The 23320-nt window shown below is 39.8% G+C and overlaps 1 protein-coding gene across 3 annotated transcripts in view; it reads right to left on the bottom strand.

The window, feature by feature from the left end:
• SNCAIP (synuclein alpha interacting protein) overlaps window positions 1-23320 on the bottom strand; it is an 86316-nt gene that overhangs the window by 28870 nt on the left and 34126 nt on the right. For all 3 annotated transcript variants that reach the window (XM_013131055.3, XM_031043118.2, XM_031043117.2), the window contains exons 3-5: window positions 12552-12624; window positions 2770-3632; window positions 682-861 (exon numbers count right to left, since the gene is read on the bottom strand). In XM_013131055.3, coding sequence (XP_012986509.1) covers window positions 682-861; window positions 2770-3632; window positions 12552-12624 — 1116 coding nt within the window. The remainder of the gene's footprint in view (window positions 1-681; window positions 862-2769; window positions 3633-12551; window positions 12625-23320) is intronic.

Below are 23320 nucleotides of genomic sequence, written 5' to 3'. Positions count from 1 at the left end.
ACATTTTCCTATGTAATAAGTAAGTGCAAGATCTTGGGTAGGGCCATCCCAGGCACACCTACAGGTTGGAAGGAGAAGTGACATAGAGCAGTCCTGCGAAGAAGGACTTGGGGGTGTTGATTGCTGAGAAACTTAACATGAGCCAGCTTCAGTGTGCCCTCTCATAACAGAAACCAACCGTATCCTGGGCTCATCAAAAGGAGTGTGACCAGCAGGTCAAAGGAGGTGATGCTGCCCCTCTACTCTGCTCCTGTGAGACCCCACGCCGAGAAAGTTGGGGCAGTTCAGCCTGGAGAAGAGGGGCCACTCAGTATTCATAGCATTCTGCCACTTCTTGAAGGGGGCCTATAAGGATACCAGAGAGGGACTCTTCATCAGGGACTGTAGCGATAGGACAAGGGATAGCAGGTTTAAACTGAAACAGAAGTTCAGGTTAGATATAAGGAAGAATTTTTTTACTGTGAGAGTGGTGAGGCACTGGAACAGGCTGCCAAAGAAGTGGTAAATGCGCAGTCCCCGGCAGTGCTCAAGGCCACGTTGGACAGGGCTTGGAGTAACCTGTTCTAGTGTGAAGCATCCCTGCCCACGGCAGGAGGGTTAGAACTAGATGATCTTAAGGTCCTTTCCAGCCCTGAGTGTTCTATGATTCTACAATTACAGTGGAGTCAAAGACTAGCTTACCTTTATTGCTAATCCAGCTGGAGTTAGCTGCTCAATGTTCCGTTCATTCAAACAGTCTTCACCCATCAAAGAAGTGAGATGCTGCAGGCATTCTGCATGTCCCTTTGATGCTGCTACATGTAACAGGTTGTTGTCACACTCATCACGGATCTTATCCAGATTATCTGCAGCTAAATGTGGCTGTTAGGAAAAGCATTATGTTAGTTACACCTAAGGATAAAAAGATATATAGAATATTTAAGCCTCACATCCCAAGACACAAGTCAAACACAAAGATGTTTCCTCAGAGGAATGTTCTTTTATAACTCAATATCAGAAGCCTTTCACCTCACTGTATGCAACCTGGCTACTATTAACAGAAGGACAGAGATGGGATTTGCATTCTCTTGATTCACTTGTAATTTCTTTTTTTCATGCAATTGTCATACAATTATCAGTGCAAGATCTTGAGTAGCTTTAAATCTTTGTACTGGTTTGATCAATTACCTACATTTTCATAATTTCTGTACATTTTATGTTTGGTTTCTCTCTCTCTCTTTTTTTTTTCCCCATTATATTACAGAACTACAGAACGCTTGAGGTTGGAAAAGATCACCTGGGGTCACCTAGAGCATGCTGCTCAGGTTTATGTCCAGGTTACTCATGAATGTTTCCAGGGAAGAAGATCCTGCAACCTCTCCAGGCAACATCTTCCAATGCTCAGTAACAAAGTCCCTGCTTGTATCCAGATGGAACTTCCTGTGTTCTAGTTTATACCCCTGGTCTTTCATCCTATCATGTGGCACCGCTGGTAAGAGTCTGACTTAGGAAGATATTGATGAGTAATTGAACAGAAAACATCTATGACTCTTAAAAAAAAAATTCCTGATCAATTTTGCTCATTGCAAAAGCGTCAGCTTGCATTAAACACCATCTAAAATGAAGTTAAACTGCATGATGGAACACATGTGGTACAAATATCGTACCTTGTTTCCATTAAAAAATTTTTTTGGAATATTTATGTGAAGTACTACACAACCATGAGCTAATACATTATTTCTTCTCAAATCTAATTTTGAGACAAAACAATTGGACTGAGAAAATCCAAAAGGAAAATAGAAGACAGAAGATAGAGTTAAAAAGTAGCAGAAGTAAGTTCCTAGAGGTGTGCAGACATGCCAGAGTGTAGTTAAGCTAGTCTATTCCATGAAAAAGTTTTAACTGTTTGGGAATAATATGCATTTTCTTACTATCTACCTATGGTGACCTCTTTTTCCTCTCTCTGTTCCTATTTCAGAGTGAATTTAATTTGCTTCTATTTCTTACTGAGCAGTCTAATATTGTCTTGTGCCTCAGTATAGTCTTTGAATATCTGCTTTTGTTCTTGCTGCTATGTTAATAGCATGCCTTTGTGCTTGAGCTAGACTGGTAAACAGAGAAGCTAAACAAAAATCTAACAAAACCAGTTCTTATACATACACTGTGCCTCCACCAGCTGTTCTGAGTAGAAATCATATTCTCTGAATCACTGTGTTCACTTACATCTAGTTACTTTGGAAACCATCACTGATAGTGTCTGATCACTGTGCTAGAATTTACTAGAAGACTTCATGTGGGTCAGAGGCCAATGAGGCTTCAGAGAAAGCTCCTGCCTGTGAATGCTGCGGCAACAAGACAGCATAAAAACTCCTGAATAATAATCAGAATACAACAGAGGCCCCCCTGTTTCCATCATCAGTCTCTAAATAACTGAAGTAAATCAGCAATAATTGTACAAAGCAACCCACAAATGTTGTAAAAGGCAAAACTCAGTTAAGATTTAAATTCAATATTTAAGTGAATCAATAGCTAAAACTCATGCCTTCTATAAGACTTCAGTGTACTACATACACTAGCAATCTTAGCAGTCTTTACATAAAACTAGCATCTTTGTTTTGTTACATATTTGATTTAAAGACTAAAGCTTTCAATTTGGAAGCCTATATGCTCAATTATGAAGAAGCACACAAGATAAAAAAGGTAGCATTTCAAAATATGTGCTTCATCAGCTTTGCTGGCTTAATAAACCCCATCACCTTTAATCTTCTTCATGAAAAAGATGATACTTACCAGTAAAGATATTTGGCCTTCCTTTACAATATTTAAGATGCTCTTAATTTTTTTTCCCTCTTCACTCCTCTCTTCTGGGCCCCCTACACTGTTCCAGCTCATACTCAGTTCCTCTAGCTGCTTGTTTTCTGCCACTGCTGTCTGCAGGTGGAAAGTCCTCAGGTGGCAGTTTGGCATAGTCTTCTCAGTTTTGTGAGCATGAGGATCAACAAATGTCCTGCTGAGGAGGCCCTTACCCTGGCCTTCGGATTCATGGACTGAGCTACACTTCACTAAAGGCTGGGAAAGCTCTAATTCTTCTGTTAAATGCTTGTGCTGATCAAGGACAATAGGCTGTGTGTTTCTCAGCTGAGAACCTTTCACAGGAGACAGCACATAGAACTGCATGCTGTTAGCAGGAGAGCTCTCCACATTCCCTGCAGAGCAGGTCTTGCTGCTAAGACCATTCACTGTTGAACACACACCCAAAAGTTTTTTCTCAGGAGCTACCTTTGTAAAAGGAACAAGTTGCTGGCTTGATTTAATATAAGGCACATCCAAAATTTCATCCATATCCAGGTCATAGTGCTCCAGCTCCCCAGGCATAGCAACAGGCTCAATGTTTTTGCTTTTAAGGCTCTCTTCTTCTCCTGGACTCTGGTCATCATTTGGAGGTGCAGACTGAGAATCACTCCCTTTCTGGTATTCTCCCTTCTGGTTCTTATGATCATCACTTTCATTGTTCTCAGAGCTTTCTGGCTGATGCTTTAACGGGGAAACCCTCTTCACTGGTCTGAATTTATTGCACACATCTGCAATTCCTGATGGTTTCTGTGCATTTCCAATAAGAGTTGAGACTCCACAGTTCCAGCTGCTGCTGGAAACTAGAGAAATTGAAGAATGTGATTTAAAAGTAATTAATACCAGACAGGCGACATGATACAGCATGTTTTAAAGATATACTTGATCAAACACTGGAAACAAGAATTAAATGATGAGATGTCATATTCATATCTAAGCAGCTTTAACAACAACTCTATTGAAACAAATGAAGAATTTGAGACTCCAGAGAAGAAACTTTCTTCTAACAGGACATACATTGTAATCAATTACAAATAAAGTAGTTTTAATCATGTAATGGTCATCAATAAGAACTTAGTGGTGTTTACAGTGGTCCTGTCCACTGGAGAATGGTCAGAAGGAATCTTATCTTTGTATATAATTACATGATGGGAAGCAGGGAAGAAGAGGGAGTGAGAGTTCTCCACAATGCCCACTGACAAGACAAGAGACAATGGGATCAAAGTGAAACTCATGAAAATCCATCCTGAACACAAGAAAATGCTTTTTTTTTTTTTTACTGTGAGGCTGGTCAAACACTAGCACAAGTTACGGAGAGACATTCACACAGAGTTTCCATCTACGGAGATACTCAAAATCCAACAGGACAGTCCTAAGCTTAACCTGCTCCAGCTGACTCTGCTTAAGGAAGGCTTTTGAACTACATGATCTCAAGCAGTCTCTGCCAATCCAAACGATTCTGTGAGTCTCTGATCTGAAAATTAACCCTACTTATTCAGGCATGATGCTTCCTTTTCCATTTCTCTCTGTGCTGGGCTTCTCTGCCAAGCTTTCCATCTCTTATCTATATAACCTGTACACACACATGCACTCCCCACACACATACATAGCTCTGGAAGTTCCAGACCATTATTTCACTGCACTGCAGGATCTGGAGTTTGACCAATGAATCTGACTTGCAGATAAGAAAGGGAGCTCAAGACACCTTAAGTCTTAATCCTACTGAATTCGAACTTAATCCTACAGGACTTGAACTCTTTCACACAGACCCAGAACTCTGACACAGAGTTTTCCTTATTTTGTTGGTTTTGTTTTTTTTTTTGTTGAGGGACAGCACTAAAATCACTAAAGCCTTTAGGCAGTCTGTATGCCCCTTTCAAGGTACACTAAGAGTTAACGAATTCTAAAAGTCAAGAATACTGTTTAAACAAAGTAGATTTATTACATGTGCTAACTGCATATCAGTGGGATCTAATTTGTGGTCAAAACACACAATTTGCCATGAACACCTTCCTAAGGAAACAGATATATACACTTTCAGTGCAACATTAATGTCTGAAGTAAAGGATTAGTATGGGTTAGTAGTTATGGATGTCTGAAAATTACCTTAATGCTCTTGGAAGCACTTAAGAATATATTTCCGAAGAAGAAATAAAAATAATAATAATCAAAAGGCATGTAACTTAGTGGGCCAATACAAAGAACACACTGTACTGACTTATTTATGTATTGTATAAGATTCTAGGTTCAAAGGCCTACACTTTTATGTTGGTTTTATTTACATGTGAAATTTTTTCCAAGTGATACAGGGAAATGGATACCATATGTTTCCCAGCTGTTTCGCTCTGACAGGAACTATTAAGCACTCAGTATGGAAATGAATTCTGTCTGAGTTTTATGAAAACACTGCTTTCAACACAGGGGTCTAGACAGAGGAAAAGGCATCAACATTTTGTTTGTTGTCACTTTATTTAGGCTTACATTTATTTTGTTGCTTGGCTTTCTCCACTTTCTAACCTTAATAACACATATTTACATAAACCACTGATGACAAAATTGTAAAATTGGATACTGAGAAGAAGGAATGGCCTTTGTTACAAATCTGTCTTGGATCATTGTGAAATCATGTGTTTCTCTTTTCTTTCATTACAGTTAGATCACAGTAAGGTACTTCCACATTTTTCACTGTTTTTATTCCCAACACCCCTTTACAAACATTGTTTTTCCAGAAAACAAACTGGAATACAGAGAATGGTTAGCAATATTTTTACTGACTTAAGAGACATATTCTTCACTTAACTAGGATGACGAATTTACACTGCATCTAATAACTTATTAGAATACGGCATTTAACTACACAGCAGTAGGGAAGAAAGCAAATTATACTGGCAGACACAATCCTTTTTTGTGCTGTTTTCTACTTGGTTGCTGTACAGGCTGCATCAGTGCTTAAGCAATAACAACATGGTTTCTGCCTACAAAGAATTGAAACCATGGGCCAGAGCGGATTAGGGCATGGCTTGAATCTCTTCTGCTGTCTTTTCAGATGCTTGTTACCTGAAGAAGCAAATCAAGTACTGCCTATGCAGCAAAGCACCAGCACAGCAGTAGTCATGTGAGTAGTCTTCAGCAGCTGCTTCATGGGAAAAACCTCTTTCTCATCTCTCCATCCTTGTGAACTTGGGCAGAGGCCATTAAATAGCTGGGTCAAACAAGTGCTGTTTGATTTTTTTACAAACAACAGTAAAGGATTGTCTGAGTTTAAGGAAGGTAACTAGAATTCCAGGGTCTGACAAATAACTCTGGTATAATCTTGGATAAGCCATATCTTTTCTGTGCACCAGTATCTCAAATGTAAAAAAGTGATGACAATGGTTTTTTCCAACTAGGGTGTCAAAATTATGTGTTTAACTTTTAATCATTAATATGGAGATTTGGACAGTCCCATTTAAGTAAAATGAGAGAGGAACATAAAAACTTGAGAGACTTCATCTGTATCAGTAAAGAAGGGTTGTGCTGCCTGATAGACCGGAGGTGCTAAAACATTTCCTTTGAACAAAAGAAAATAGTATCTGATGAAAAACTGTGAGCACTAAATTTGAAAAGGTTGTTCTTCACCATATATTGTGCTCTATGCTCTTCTTGAAGATGAGAAAAGGCAAAATGTGAATAAAGACGTCTGAACGATTGGTTTTAGTTTATTTATTTATTTATTTATTTATAGGTGTCCTAAAACTACTGGGGGTTAATAATAAGAAAAGGTCACAATTAGGGAGTAACTTCTCTTGCAATTTATTCACTTCATCGGATTTTATTTTAGGAATTCATATTTACCTTGAAGTTTCTAAAAAAAAAATAAATCCTTATAACATGTTTCCAATTGGAAGCATCTGTTGACTGAGCATCTGAGCATTTTTCAACATCATCTCTGTATCTAGGGCAGAGGAAGGCAAGAGGGGGAATTATATCTGGTACATAAGCATCTGTAGAATTATAGGGTAACTATATGAGTTTTGTCCAACCAGAAGACTACCTCATGCACAGACGAAACTTTACCCTTGTGACAAGAAGTTTCTATGATAGTTAAAATCTAATGCCAAACATCAGAATACCTTTAAATTGCCCTGAGTATAATGAAAATAACAAAGAACTCTGCTTTTACTTTAGCTTTGCAAGGAAGCTACCACTGAAATTCATTACTGGTGTGCATACAAGAGCGTGTCTCCCTGGCATATGGGTACAGTAACATTCTTTAAATGATGATGTTTTCATGAAGTTTACCGCACTGCTAACACAAATAGGGGGTGGCAAAAAGCTGCATATCACACATCACTATCATTTACAAAATGAACTGAACATACTGCAAAGTAGTATTTGTAGACATTGCTGCACCAGATCTTCATGAACCCAGAATGGCTCACCTTCAAAGAGCACTGACTGCCTGAGCAAATGGTCAGACTCATAACAGTGTATTTCTGTTGCCATCACCACGGACTCATTTAGGTTTATGCTTTGACCAGTGCTCTGTAATGACAAATGTTGCTGTTGAACAGCTGGGAAATACAACAGGCAGTGGTGCTGGCAAGCAGGAAACTGGATGTAAAGATCGGAGTCATTTGCAGATCAGCTGGCAGTCCATGTTGTTCTACTAGATCACTTTACACCCTACACACCAGTTTAACAGGAATGAAAAAGTGCATCAGTTCACTCCTGTTCTTCCATAGGGGGCAACCAGTGATCCCCATTACTATGCTACATCCCTCAGTGAAACTCTTGAGCCTTTATAGCTTGCTGTCTCTGTTCCTTCTCAGGATGATCCAGAACAGTATCTTATAGTAAAATGCACTGAAACACTGTCCAGGGGGAAAACTGTATGATTTCCTTTTATCCAAACATTCATCAGTCATCAATGACATTAACACTTCCACCTAATGACTTGACCTGCATGCAGGCTGTGCTATCTCTAAATTTTCTATATTTCAAACTTTTTTTTTCATACTTGTGCGATCAATAACCATGGTAAAACTGAATACTGAATAATGGAGAACACTGCACTACACGAGCTTTTGTAAGCCCAGAGACAATGGCAAGACTACTTGCTGATTTAATGAGTTCATCATGCCTAATAGATCTTTCAATAGTCCTTGAACCTCTGTGGTTGAATCACAGTTATATGGATGAGAGATGAATAAGGGCAGCCAGAAAGGCTTTACCAAAGGAAAATCATGCCTGACTAATCTTAGTGACCTATGTTAGAGAAACTGCATTAGTGGACAAGAAAAGAGCTACTGATGTAAACTATCAGCTTCTGTAAGGCATTTGACACAGTCCCCAACAATATTCTTACCCCTGATGTGAAGAGATAGGTTTGATGGATGGCCCCACCCAAAAGAGTTGCAGTCAACTTCTCAGTGTCCAAATGGAGATTAATAACAAGTGGTGTTTCTCACTTGTGTCAGGGTTTGTGCCAGGACTCGTACTGCTAAATGACTTTATTAATGACATTGACAGCATGATTGAGTGCATCCTAAGCAAATTGGCAGAAGACACCAAGTTGAGTGGTGCAGCTGGTCTGCTTGAGGGAAAGGATCCAGAGGGACCCTGTGCAGGCTTGAGGACCCATGTGAACCTTATGAAGTTCAGCAAAGCCAAGTGCAAGGTCTTATACTCGTACAATGAGGGTGGTGCGACAATGGAACACATTGCTCAGAGAAGCTGTAGCTGCCCCGTCCCTAGCAGTGGTCAAGGCCAAGCTGGAGGGGGCTTGCAGGAACATGGTCTAGTGAAAGATGTCCTTGCCCATGGAAGGGGGAGTTGAACTAGATGATCGTTGAAGGTCCATTCCAAAGCAAACAAATCTAGGATTCTACGATTATATAAATGAAAACAAACTCTGCTAGGTTGACTCCACTGCTGCAAAGGCCAAATGCATTCAAATGATTTTCTTTTACCTAAAACTCTTCCTCCTTGCTTTAAAAATTCACTTATGGAGTTACTTTCCATCATCATCATTAAGGAAGCTTGCAATTTTCATTGACAACTACCTATACCTATTAAATATATTTTTTTAAATGCAGTATTTGATTGTATTGCTCATGTATCAGATAATCATTTAGGGGCCTGCAGTAAGTATATACAAAGTTTCACACTTGAAGAGTGTTACAGTCCTGTGAAAGAAATGCTTGAGCTTCTTCCCTGTGATATGACTTCAGCACAGACTCTTGAATCAATTAAGACTTCTACTCATTCCAAGTCCATTAAAAGCACTGTGATTCTGACTTCAGATATAGACACTGAGCTGTTGTCTACACTAGGGAAACTTTTAGAAAATTCATCATGGCTATTAACGTAAATTTATCCCCAACACTGGCAGCAATATTGGGGCTCCAAGTGATGGAGGAAGGGATGTGCCTTTCATATAAATGCATAATCAAAACCAGTTCTGAATATCTATTTACTATTTTATTAATATCACTGAAATAATATTTAACAATTTTAACTGAAGGTGGCACTGTCTTACAGTTTTAATATATGAATAACTTCCAGAAATACATTTTAGGTTCTTTAATGTAAGCTCTGTCACATGAGAATTAAAGAACCCTGCACAGGTAAGAACAGAGAAGGTTTACTCCCATTTAAGTATAATTAGAAGCTACTCCAAAGAAGAAAGAAAGGATAAACAAGGTAAATAATAATTCATCTTACATTAACATACAATCAAACATTAATACAAGCCCCAGTGAACTAATAGTGTTTTTTACCTAGGATTGAGAAAGAACAATACAAAAGCTGTCATTTCTAATGTAGAGAATATAGAAGAGGAAAAGAAATTGTCAAAAGAAATAAATTATGTGTACCATTGTCCAGACTGACCTAATGACGTGAAAGGGAAGTACTGCATAAAGTTCTACTGAAAAATCAGAAGAGGTCATTCTGGCACAAAATGTGCAAAACAGGAAGAGGCAGGATGCGAAAACAAGGTAGAAAAGGAGCTTATATACAGGCATCACAAGTGTCACTGTGATATGCATACTAATTGTTGGGGTTTTTTTCTGAGAAAATTCTTCAGTATTCAATCAATAAATACTGCACTGTTTCAGACATATTTGACTGTGAAATATTTGGAGCACAAGAGTGAAATTTATGCCATTTAACACTGCCTCCAGACCAAATTTTGCCTTAATTTTTCTTATAGCTAAAAAACTACAAAGAGCTTTAGACAGAAAGTGTGTTCAATTTCATATTCACTGATTTATTTCTTTTTCTCAAATAGGAAACAAATCTGAATAATTTTGTAAATGACAGCTATTTTGGGAATGAACAGACTGCAGAAGAATAACTGCTGGAGATTAAAAACGAACTTCCTTTCATCAACCTGTGAATAAAGATTTAGAATAGAATGCTGTCCTCATTTGAGACATACATTTAATGACAACCAAAAGTCACTATAGCTAACAGAATATACTTCAACAACTATATGGCTCAGTGGAGCTTGTTGAACACAGATGTCTTGCACCATTTGCTCATGGGGCCTTATAAAATCTGCCCAGAAAGAATGCAACCAATTTAATGCTTAATAACAAAAGCATTTATGGACAGATTTCTGTTTCAATTCAGCATTCTACATTAGTCAATGCCAGAAATTAACGGACAGGCTGGCTAACACTTCATTTCAGAAAAATTAGATAGATACATTTTTAAACTACACTCTAATTTTCTATCTTTGAAGATGAACAACACTTACCTTAGTGGTTAATATACTATCTAAGAAGATAACTCTTTTGAAGCATGATGGTAGAGAAAATAACTACCTTTAATCACACTTTATTGTGGGTAAACCAGGATATGCCCTGTAGTTTTTCTCTAATCTCATGTATCTTTTACCTTGTAATCTGGGGGTTCTTTGGCTCCAAAGGTCCCTTAGAATTTTCCCAAGTCAGAATTCCCGAAATCCAAGGAAGAACTCAAAGGAGTCAGGACTGAGATTGTAATGACTGCATGACTTCCATACACATCTTGCAAAAGGGTGAGAAAGGAACCACATGACCTTCCCACTGGTACAGATCACTGCCCAGTGCTGTACAATATAGGGAAGTGACAGTGCGAATTTAGGCAGGAAAACCTAAAAATGCTCCATCCCTGGCGGTGTTCAAGGCCAGATTGGACTGAGTCTTGGGCAACATGGTCTAATGTGAAGTGTCCCTGTCCATGGCAGGGGGGGTGAAACTAGATGATCTTGAGGCTCTTTCCAGCCCTATTCTAGAATTCTATGATTCTGTAAATATGGAGGGAAGGATGGTGGAGGACAGGGGGAAGACTGCAGTAGAATGAGGAACGAAATGGTAGAATGAGACGAGGGACTGTAGCGATAGGGTTAAAATTTAGGCAGGGGAAGTTTAGATTAGATACAAGTAAGAAGTTCTTTACTGTGAGGGTGATGAGGCACTGGAACAGGTTTCCCAAAGAAGTGGTAAATGCTCCATCCCTGGTGGTGTTCAAGGCCAGGTGGGACAGAGCCTTGGGTGACAAGGTTTAGTGTGAGGTGTCCGTGGCAGGGGGCTTGGAACTAGGTGATACTAAGGTCCTTTCCAACCCTAACTATTCTATGATTCTGATTCTAAATTGAGAGGGGTGAATCAGGGGTCCTCTCCCTTTCTGCTTCTTCCTTGCATCTGTCTGCAGCAGGTAATACTGCATGTGCTATCACTACTGTGCCATAAGTGGGCAGTAACACGGCAAACAGATATGTTCAAGAGAACTTTGCTTCCTTTTATTGCCAAGGGCAGTGGCACACAGTTGTGATGACCTGGCCTTTAATGACTTTGGCAGAAGAAGTAGCTCCCAGAAGCTTTTGACTTAGTTACACACCTTTGCATTTACAACTCTCTGAAAGGAAACAGAGAAATAAAAGTTGCCAAAGTATAGCACAGTACTTAAAGCCTTCTACCATCCCCTAAATTCCAGGTCTTGCATTTCTGTTATAAAAGTGTTTGATGAAACAACATTAATGGAAGTTCAATTAAAACATCAGAAAATACAATAAACTTTTCATAGCTCAACAAAAATGCTCCTCTCACCAATTCATTTCCGCTCCATCAAAAAGAGAAAAACAAAAGCGGATTAATCTGATTTACAGTGAAAACCAACACTAAACGCACTTTTTGTCAGGGGGGAGGGGGGAGGTCTCCAGCTGGTTCTCATATATATGCCATGATTCTTCATTTAGTTTACACTATTAAACTAAAAAACTCAGCTTTAATCTTAACTATTACAGTATGCTTTAGAGTAGATTCTATCATGTAGCATCCTTGATACAGTTTCAGACTCTGGCAAAACATCATCCCTCAAACTGGTCATGGCCATATGGGTTGTAAATGTATCCAACATTTTTTCATTGGCGCCTACATTATTACGTCTTGTCACCAATGGTTTCTCGGGTTTTCAAGTAAATTGTTGCATATACTGTGGTTTGGAGCTGCTGAGATGAAGCCCTACATTTATCTGTATACAGCCAAAACCTTTTTTGGAACTTTTTTTACTTCTAATGAACTAAAGAAGTTGGGGGGGGGGGGGGAAGAAAAAAAAATTCATGTTTCCAGAAAGCTGTACAAAAATGAGAGAAAACAAAACAACAGAACACTGCCAAGAAGCTATTGTTGCCAAGTTGTACACGATACAAAGCAGCCTAGAAAACTATGTGTGGACAGAAGTGGGCATCATACCTGATCTGTCTTCATTTTGTGAATCACACCTTCTACACAATTCTGGAATGGTCTTGAGAGAAGTTACAGAATACTGTAAAAGAGGAAAAAATGTATATGAAGTAATTAATTTAAAAAGATAAAAAATATTGTTGTGCTCGCATCAACAGTACCAATCCAGGGGTACTTCCAACAGACTGATGGTCTTCTCAGGCTGCACAAGAAATGTAGATGCCATCTGCTTTTGTATCTCACCTTGAGGGATGTCAAAGAGACTTGCAAAGCTACAGCGAAGTGTTTCCCCACCTCAATTTTCTCCTTCCTGTAGATCACCATTATTCAAATCACAAACACATTTTATATCTCCATCTTTTCCATGGGATGCAAGATACCTCAAAGGTGAGAATAGATCTAGGCTTCACAGTAAACGTCAAGCTTTCCCAAATCAATACATAGAAATAATGCAGAATATTTGGACTTGTAGAGTATCATATTTAGACAATATTTTGTATTTGTAGAGATCTGATTTCAGAGGGGTATTCATGTACATACATATATTAGATGACAGGATCATTTCTCTAACCTAGGCTTTATTAAAACACACTTGCATTATTACATTGATGTGACAGGATATGCCTTATATTTATCGGTATATTATTCTCTGAATTCATCATTAAAAAGGAAAAAAATGGGGATGACGTATGCATCGTACTAAGGAGAAATCTTTTTCTTATAAACTTGTGGAATATTCTTGGTAAGACACACTACTCAGTGTTACAAAGCTATGCTTTCTAACATACAGAAATTAAGTTTCTTAATAGCAAGCCTTCCTTAATCAAATGCTTAAATGTTACAGGAATCTTCACTTAAACAAATGAAAATCATTATGCCTGTGAAAGATCAATGGCTTTGCTCATATTCAAAAAAACCCTATTAAAAACAGTATTTTGGAAACTAAAACACAAGCTGCATTTACAGTTAGCACAACTGAAAATTTTTAAGGAATATATAAACACCATATGTTTTCAAAGAAACAGATATTTTTAGCTGGTGTGCTATTGACCAATGAAGCAAAACAACTACGTATAAAACCACATAAGCTTTCCATACAAAAAATAAATGGTCATACATTTTCCTGCTTTTTGCTGACAGTTTGTCATTCTGAGTTTGATGTGCTTCTAATCACAATTGGCAATCTACTTCAAAACAAGCTGAAGTTAACCTCCTGTGACCAATTGCAGAAGTAATTTACTTCTCCAGCGCAAGCTGAAGACTGTTGCTCAATCAATTGTAGTTACTTTATTAAGTAACTCAGAAACCTCCCATGTCTTACTTTTTCCCTTGTTGACCTGCTTCAGGGATGTATTGAGAAAGCTTAACTACAAGAAGAATCTTTCATAAGTATTTCCAGGATCAATACTAAACTTATTAATTAAAATGGGTAGCAGCACACCACAAAACTATCTACTGATTCCAATCCCATTAGATAAGAGGTAGTCTAACAAGGCTGTGGCTGCAGGATGTGACAGCCTAAAGCAATGAAGAGCATGAGAGCAAAGACAGCGAGAAAGATGCTACTAAATACAAATTAATATGAGTTAAACATACACATGCACAAACACCATGTGCTGTGCTTCACTTGGTTTATTGTTTAATAATGATTGAGCTTTAAGCTATGCATCTTGCTATTTCAGCACAAAGACTCAGAAGGCAATGTTGAACTAGTCTAGTAAGATTCTTTAGAGAATCCAAGAAACATGTCTCCAAGGAATATGGTAGCTTCATAAGACCAGCTGGTGCAGTTTAAACTATTACACAGTTTGTAATTCAATTAGAATGAGGCCTTTTGTATTCCATTGCTACGTGTTTTGTCAGGGAACCTCAAAAACAGAAAGCCATTTTTCTTTTTGTCTTTTCTGCTGTTCTTTCCGGGAAGAACAGATTTTCTTTCTGTTTTGACACTCCACTAAAATGTATCCAGTTACCACCTCCAACCACCAAAAATCTATTAAATGTTATAAATTTAATTATGCATTTTAATCATATTGGTTTGATTTCATTAACAGATTTCCTCCCACTCACCTCTGTTCTTCAGTGCATTTACATCTCTGCCATCTGTATTTTGTGGTCAAGATGTGGAGAACTGGCTTTTGAACCAGAAAGCAACTAAAATTTCTCTTTAAAGTGGACCTTTCCCAACCATTAGCACAATCCATTGCCAGCTCTTCCCTCTGGAACTACTTTCTCTCATAAACACTTATCTCCAGTTCTGATAATCAGTAATATTTGTCAGCTTCAACAAAAAATTTCAAGGTTATCAGAGGTATCGCAGAAGGACTGCAAAGGGATTGAGATTGCAACCCTTCCCTGGAACAGAGTTTTAGACTTAATGCTTATTCAGTGGCATTTAAAATAGATTTTTTTCCCAGTCTTCATCTATTAAATTTCAATTGCTCTACATGCAAAATTAAATGCAATTTCTTACATTTCACCATTAGAATAACCAAGTCAACCAGAGCCAAGGGCCATGCCCAAAGGCTTGACAATGTGAGAGCTAGGCACATCAAGTCACTTTCTTAGTTAATGCTTACTGTAATCTTTTCTATTTAATCAAAATGTGTTGTGGTTGATGGTTAAATTCAGTAACAAAATTAAAAGTTTCTTCCCTGGCCTCTTCCCAGGATAATGAATGTTCAAGGTTTGGGTTCTTTTTCTATGTCCAACTTGAAATAGTGAATTTCAGTAAACCACTTAAGATCCTTGTAAGATGGAAGAACAGGATTAACAGCAAGCAAGAGATAAGAAACAGTAATAAATATTACATGCAAATGCAAGATATTAAAAATTTTCTTCAACTGACACTACTAATTCAGGGAAGAGATTCAGAGCAGCCCTGCAGAGAAGGACTTGGGGGTGTTGGCCGATGAGAAAATGAACATGAGCCGGCTTCAGTGTGCCCTTACAGCCCAGAAAGCCAACCGTATTCTGGGCTGCATCAAAAGGAGTGTGACCAGCAGGTGAAAGGAGGTGATCCTGTCCCTCTACTCTGCTCTTGTGAGACCTCACTTGAAGTATTGTGTGCTGTTCTGGTGTCCTCAACATAAAAAGGACATGGAACTGTTGGAACAAGTCCAGAAGAGGGCCATGAGGATGATCAGAGAACTGGAGCACCTCCCGTATGAAGACAGGCTGAGAAAGCTGTGGCTGTTCAGCATGGAGAAGAGAAGGCTGCGTGGAGAGCTCTTAGCAGTATCTGAAGGGGGCCTACAGGGATGCTAATGAAGAGTCCACAGAGGGACTCTTCATTAGGGACTGTAGTGATAGGACAAGGGGTAACGGGTTGGAACTTAAACAGCAGAGGTTTAGACTTGACATAAGGAAGAAATTCTTTACTGTTAGGGTGGTGAGGTACTGGAATGGGTTGCCCAGGGAAGCTGTGAAAGCTCCATCCCTGGCAGTGCTCAAGGCCATGTTAGATGAAGCCTTGGGTGACATGGTTTAGTGTGAGGTGTCCCTGCCCATGGCAGGGGGGCTGGAACTTGATGATCTTAAGGCCCTTTCCAACCCTAACTATTCTATGATTCTACGTTTCTACAAAAATGGACCCTCCCTTGTCCAAAACATTTGTTCACTATGTACAACTGCACTACAGAATTTGAATTCATTCAAATGCTAACCTTTTCAATTTCACATGGTTCTAAAATTTTAATGCAACAAATTAAAAAAAAAAACACATGCAAAAAAACCCCTTTAATCTCTAGAAAAGCTGTTTTGTGCTGTGCCACTTAAATCCCATTTGCAGATTCACCTGTGTCTGAGAAGTATCAGAAAGAAGAAACACTGCATCATGAATAGTAGCATAGTAATGTATATACAAAATAGTTTAAAGATGGAAATTAAAAAGCAAAAGTTATTTCTTAGCATTCTGTTATGGAGAATACCTTTAATGTCTCCTGAAATGGAGATATTAGGAAAAAAAAGGGGGGGCAAAGTTGGACACAGAACATAATTCTTAGATCACCTCATCAGAACCAAAACACTAAGGACCATATCCTGCTCCAACTGAAGTCAGTATCAAAACTCAATAAATTCACCTCCACTGCATCAAGACAACAGTGACTGCTCTTACATGCACAGCTCTTTGTTTTCATGTAGTGGAGACAACAGACATCTTCATTGCAGCTAATTTGTTTCCAATTATTGTTATTACTGTAAGCCATTTAAATCCCATTTCAATTTATTTGCTATAGTGGAAAACAGTTTCACTAATATTTAAATACCATTTAATTAATACCTTTATATTACAGTTGATGATTTAATAATTTATAACTGTACAACGCCACCCTTTTTCCTAGACATTTATTTGGGAATAGCAAGCTACACTGAGAACGAGTAAAGCAACAATACTTGGCCTGAGGTAGTACTTTTCCCAATAGCAGTGTCAATTTAAGTGGCTCCAGAGCAAAAAAGTGGAGGAAAGAGATTAGGCTGGCGCAGTCCATGTGAGGAATAACTCCACAAAATAAACTTCTCACTTAATGGCTGTGGTCAGCATCTTTGGATCACTGGTTATTTGCACTATTTATTGTTTATAGCATCTTATACAGACACTTTTTATGCCATCCTTCTCTTTAATTTTAAAGGATACCTATACAGACACTACTAACACTGTTAAAGGTACAAAATTTCTGTCTGAATCTATCACTTTCTATGAGCATTTTAGCAGCCTTCTGTATTTTGTTTCATTCTGAAAAGAGAGAGAGTAAAAATAACCAAAACAAAACCCAGACCGAAGAGAAATATCAATGAGTTCATCAGTTGCATGGGAAATAAATCAATCTGCTGCAGTTAGCAAGGCTGTGCCTGCACAGCTCTGTAGTACCCTCCCTGCTCAGCCCTGGTAGCTGGATGGGCAAAGTCTGACTGTGTGTTGCTTGTACACCTGTAAAAACCTGAGGAGTGACTCAGCTCCTCCCACTGCCAAGGAAGAATGACAGCAGGCTCAGGAGGTGCCCAGAGCCAAGTACATGGAAGGCCAGATCATCAGCCATACTCCTGACTATACATAGCTCACATCTGCCCTGTGAGACAGAGGTTGACATGAAGAAGTTTTCAGGCTTTCAGAAGTTTCAAAATATGTAAAAAATCCAGTAGCTGCTTTATTGTGCTTGAATTACCTTACTGTCCTCACATTTCACAAGCTTTCAGATCAGGCCCAGTACTGCACTGGCACCCCTGAGCCAGGCTTTTATTCATGCAGAGCTATTTGAATGATCAGAACAATAATATACACACTCAATCCCAAACAGTTTATAAATAACTAGCACCAGGAGCTCTGATTATGACCAGGGCATTTGGCATTATTTCAGGAAAAAAAGAAATAAAATAGTTTAAATTTGCACAATGCCAGCGCAATAGAATTTTAATTAAAGGATTAGGAAACCTTCAGGTAACCTTAACAATAACATACAACTTATAGGCAGGAATAAATTTAAGGGAAAAAGCAGGAAGTTTTAAGCTTTTAATAGTGTATCTGTCATTTAACACAACTTACGTGTTGCAATTTTTTCTTCCTCTCTGTGAGTAGCTATTCATGAAGAAATGAATGAAAATATACAGCTTGTTGCTTAATGTCATTGCTTCATTGCAGATGAACGTTATTTTTGTTGAATGTAAACAGGAGTCCCAGAAACCTATTCTGCTTTGTCTACCACAGTCAAATATACTGTGGATATTGGAATAGTACCATCTTAGCTTCCAAATAAGCATCACATTTGCATTTCAGGGCCCTGAGGGAACTGGTAGGGGTGATGGCTGAGCCATTCTCAATCATATATTGAAAAGTCATGGCAGTGAGGTCAAGTCTCCAGTGACTGGAGAAAAGTGAGTATCACATCAATTTTTAACTAGGGTAAAGAGGAGGACCTGGGAACTACAAAGCAGTCATCCTCACCTCAGTGCCCACTAAGACCATGACAAGTGATTAGAGAGAGCCAACATGGCTTCACAAATGGCAAATCGTTCCTGACAAATCTTGTGATCTTCTGTGATGGAGTGACAACAGCTACAGATGTCATCTACCTCAACTTCTGTAAGCCCTTTCACATGGCTTTACACAACATCATTGCCTCTAATTTGGAGAGGTATAGGATTGATGGATGGATGGTTAGAGGGATAAGAAATTGGCCATGCCCAATGAGCTACAGTCAACAACTTAATCTCCAAGAGAAAACCAGTAATGGGTGGTGTCCCTTTAGGATGCACACTGTAACTGATACTATTTAATATCTTGATCAATGACACAGTGGGATTGAAGGCACCCTCAGAAAGTTTTCATGTAACACAAAGATGGGTGGTGCAGTTGATTCGCTTCAGGGGAGGGATGCCACCCAAAGGGACATTAACAGGCTCGAGAAGCAGGCCCATGCAAACTTTGTGATGTTAAACGAGGTCAAGACTTGCTCTTGGGCGAGGGCAATCCCCAGTATCAGTACAGACTGGGGGATGAAGGGATAGAGGGCAGAAAAGAGAACCTAAGGATACTGGTGGATAAAAATTTGGACATAAGCCAGCAATGTGCACCTGCAGACCAGAAAGTCAACTGTACTTGGGCTACACAGCATTCTCCCCCTCGACTCTGCTCTCGTGAGACCCCACCAGGAGTATAGCACCCAGGTCTGGGGCCCCCAGTACAAGGAAGACACGGACCTGGTGGAGCGGGTCAAGAGGAGGGACATGAAAATGGTCAAAAGGATGGAACACCTCTCTGCATCTATAATATTGGAGAAATGTACACTTTCATTTTCTAACGCACAAATGCATTAGACATTTGAAACAAAAAAAAAGAAGTAACAAGCCCATTTACATATCTATTTTCCTTTTCAAACAATTTCCTGTCTATTTTTTATATAATTTTGGTCATTTTGGCTGGAATGTTCTACAGGGGTCTGGAGTATAAACAATGGCTTTCTAATTCAGGTACGTTTATAAGTGCATCTTTTTAATAGCCTTCTTGCTGCCATTATTTTTAGTCAATACTGTTCTGCACTGGATTAGAACCAGATGGCTAACAGGAACAATATAAATTGCTAACACTGATGCTATGCAGCTGCTCCTTCTACAGCAGGCTAATGATAAAATATGAAGGTCAGGTATCTATCTCTAAATTGTATACAGTGAGATATGAGAAGAACACTAGCACAACCATGAATTCTCTTGTCAATCTGGATTTTTGCAATAAATCCTTTGTTCTCCTGCCTGCTAAAGCAAGGAGTAAAACTGCTACCTCTATCATTTGTGCTGTTTTTGTCATGCAAGGTACAGTGTCCTGTGAAAGAACAGCCTATTAAAGCAGGCAGCCTGAGCTGTTCAGTGGAAAAATGAGTAACCTAACCCACCAGTATGCAGCAACAGCCACAATGGGAGAGACACGGAGAGGTTACATCTATTATGTTTTACAGTTTTACAAAACTGAGTATAGAAACAGATAGCAGGACATGATCTAGCATATAGGTGCAATAAAAAGAAAGTTGCCCAGCACAAAGTATTCACTTAAGATTGGCTCATTGTCTTGTAATATTTTGGACATTTGCCATACTCCTTTTTAATAAAAATTCAACATTACAATAGGTTAAAAAAAACCCCAATCCTCTCCAAAAGGAATCTGTCTGTGAATAATGCATCTGGAATGTTTTAAAATGAATCAAGAGTCCCAAATGCTAAAGGAAAACCAGGCCCCTAATTTAACTTATTTTTTTAAAAAAGAAAGTATAAAATTATGAAAATGTGGAAGGAAGTGATGGAACACTTTCTTTGATCTGAAAACTGAATTAATAAATTCAGAAAAGTGAGGTGGTGGAGTTGCTCTTTATGTGAAAAAGCGACTAGAATGTATTGAGTTCTGTCCAGGGGCAGATGAGGAGAAAGTGGAATGTCTGTGGGTACGAATTAAGGGACAGGCTGGTACGGGTGATACAGTTGTGGGAGTCTATTATAGACCTCCTGATCAGGACGAAGGAGTTGATGAGGCTTTCTACAGGCAACTGGAAGTAGCCTTGTGACTACATGTCTTAGTCCTCATGGGGGATTTTAACTACCCTGATATTTGCTGGAAGACTCACACAGCCAACCATTCACTGTCTAGGAGGTTCCTCCAGTGCACTGACGATAACTTCTTAATGCAAATGGTGGACAAACCAACTAGGAGAGGAGCGCTGCTAGATTTAGTACTCACCAACAAGGAGGGTCTGGTTGAAGTGGTGATGGTCAATGACAGCCTTGGCTGCAGTGACCATGAGATGGTGGAGTTTAGGATCCTGTGTGGGAGGAATAGAATACCTAGCAAGGCCGCAGTTCTGGATCTCCGAAGGGCCAACTTTGGCCTGTTCAATCAACTGCTAAGGGAAGTCCCATGGGAAAGGGTACTAGGTGGTAAAGGGGCTCATGATAGTTGGTCAGCATTCAAGGACCACTTCTTCCAAGCTCAGTATCAGAGCATCCCAATGGGTAGGAAATCAAGTAAGGGATCTAGGAGACCAGCGTGGTTAAACAAGGAGCTGCTGGGCAAACTCAAGTGGAAAAGGAGAATCTATGGATTATGGAAAGAGGGGCTGGCCACTTGGGAGGAATATAGGACAGTTGTTAGAGGATGTAGGGAGGCAATTAGGACATCTAAGGCCCCCTTGGAAATTAATCTTGCTAGTCGGATTAAGGACAATAAAAAGGGCTTCTTCAAATACATAGCAAATAAAACTAACACAAGAGGCAGTATAGGCCCACTGTTGAATGAGGTGGGTGCCCTGGAGACAGAGGATATAAAGAAGGCAGAGGTGCTGAATGCTTTCTTTGCCTCTGTCTTTACTCCTGCAGATTCTCCCTGGGGCCCCAGATTCCTGTAGCCCCAGAAGGAGTCAGGGCAAAGAAGGAGTTTGCTTTGGTAGATGAGGATTGGGTTAGGGATCAGCTATGCAATCTGGACATCTATAAATCAATGGGTCCGGATGGAATGCACCCACGGGTGCTGAGGGAGCTGGCGGAGGTCATTGCTAGGCCACTCTCCATCATCTTTGATAAATCGTGGGAAACGGGAGAGGTGCTTGAGGATTGGAGGATGGCAAACGTCACGCCAGTCTATAAGAAGGGCAAGAAGGAGGACCCGGGTAATTATAGACCGGTCAGCCTTACCTCCGTCCCTGGAAAGGTGATGGAACAACTTATTCTTGACTCCATCTCTAGGCATATCAAGGATGAGGGGGTTATTAAGAACAGCCAACATGGTTTTATGAGGGGGAAGTCATGTTTGACCAACCTTATAGCCTCCTATGAGGAAGTGACTAGGTGGAGGGATGATGGTAGAGCGGTAGATGTGGTTTTTCTTGATTTCAGTAAGGCATTTGATACTGTCTCCAACAGCATTCTCATAGATAAGGTAAGGAAGTGTGGGCTTGACGATCAGGTAGTGAGGTGGATCAAGAACTGGTTGAAAGGAAGAAGGCAGAGAATTGTGGTCAATGGCACAGAATCTAGCTGGAGGTCTGTGACTAGTGGAGTCCCTCAGGGGTCGGTGCTGGGACCAGTGCTGTTTAATATTTTCATCAATGACCTGGATGAAGGAACCAAGTGTACTCTCAGCAAGTTCGCTGATGACACTGAACTGGGAGTGGCTGACACACCAGAAGGCTGTGTTGCCATTCAGTGAGACCTGGACAGGCTGGAGAGTTGGGCAGGGAGAGACTTGATGAAATTCAACAAGAGCAAGTGTAGAGTCTTGCATCTGGGGAAGAACAACCCCATGTACCAGTACAGGTTGGGGGTTGACCTGCTGGAAAGGAGTGAAGGGGAAAGGGACCTGGGGGTGCTGGTGGACAGGAGGATGACCATGAGCCAGCAATGTGTCCTTGTGGCCAAGAAGGCCAGTGGCATCCTAGGGTGCGTTAGAAAGGGTGTGGTTAGTAGGGCAAGAGAGGTTCTCCTCCCCCTCTACTCTGCCTTGGTGAGGCTGCATCTGGAATATTGCATCCAGTTCTGGGCCCCTCAGTTCAAGAAGGACAGGGAATTGCTTGAAAGAGTCCAGCGCAGAGCCACAAAGATGATGAAGGGAGTGGAACACCTCCCTTATAGGGAGAGGCTGAGGGAGCTGGGTCTCTTTAGCTTGGAGAAGAGGAGACTGAGGGATGACCTCATCAGTGTTTACAAATATGTAAAGGGTGGATGTCAGGATGATGGAGCTAGGCTTTTTTCAGTGATATCCAGTGACAGGAGAAGGGGCAATGGGTGTAAACTGGAGCATAGGAGGTTCCACATTAACATCAGGAAGAACTTCTTTACTGTAAGAGTGACAGAGCACTGGAACAGGTTGCCCAGGGGGGTTGTGGAGTCTCCTACACTGGAGATATTGAAGGCCCACCTGGACAAGTTCCTGTGTGATGTACTCTAGGTTACCCTGCTCTTGCAGGGGGGTTGGACTAGATGATCTTTTGAGGTCCCTTCCAACCCTTGGGATTCTGTGATTCTAGTGGATTTAAATTATGTATTCAAGTCCATTGTTAAATTGACATTAAAAGTCAACTCTATTCAACAAAAAGAAGAAATGCTAGCAGTAGGAGCATTACCATAATAGAATATACTGTATCAGTGGTTCCTATAAGAACCACTAACAATGAAGGTGAACAGCATTTTTGCTTGCCATTACAGCTGCAATTGTTTTAATTATGACACTAAAGATCAGTGTTGTCTATGAATCCCTGGAAGTCTTTCTGCCTCTTTCTTTACCATACCACAGGTACATATAT

The sequence above is a fragment of the Melopsittacus undulatus genome, chromosome Z (genome assembly GCF_012275295.1).
Source record: "Melopsittacus undulatus isolate bMelUnd1 chromosome Z, bMelUnd1.mat.Z, whole genome shotgun sequence".
Lineage (NCBI taxonomy): Eukaryota > Metazoa > Chordata > Aves > Psittaciformes > Psittaculidae > Melopsittacus > Melopsittacus undulatus.
Note: the sequence above shows the minus strand (reverse complement) of the source record. Positions and strands in the feature narration are given on the sequence as shown.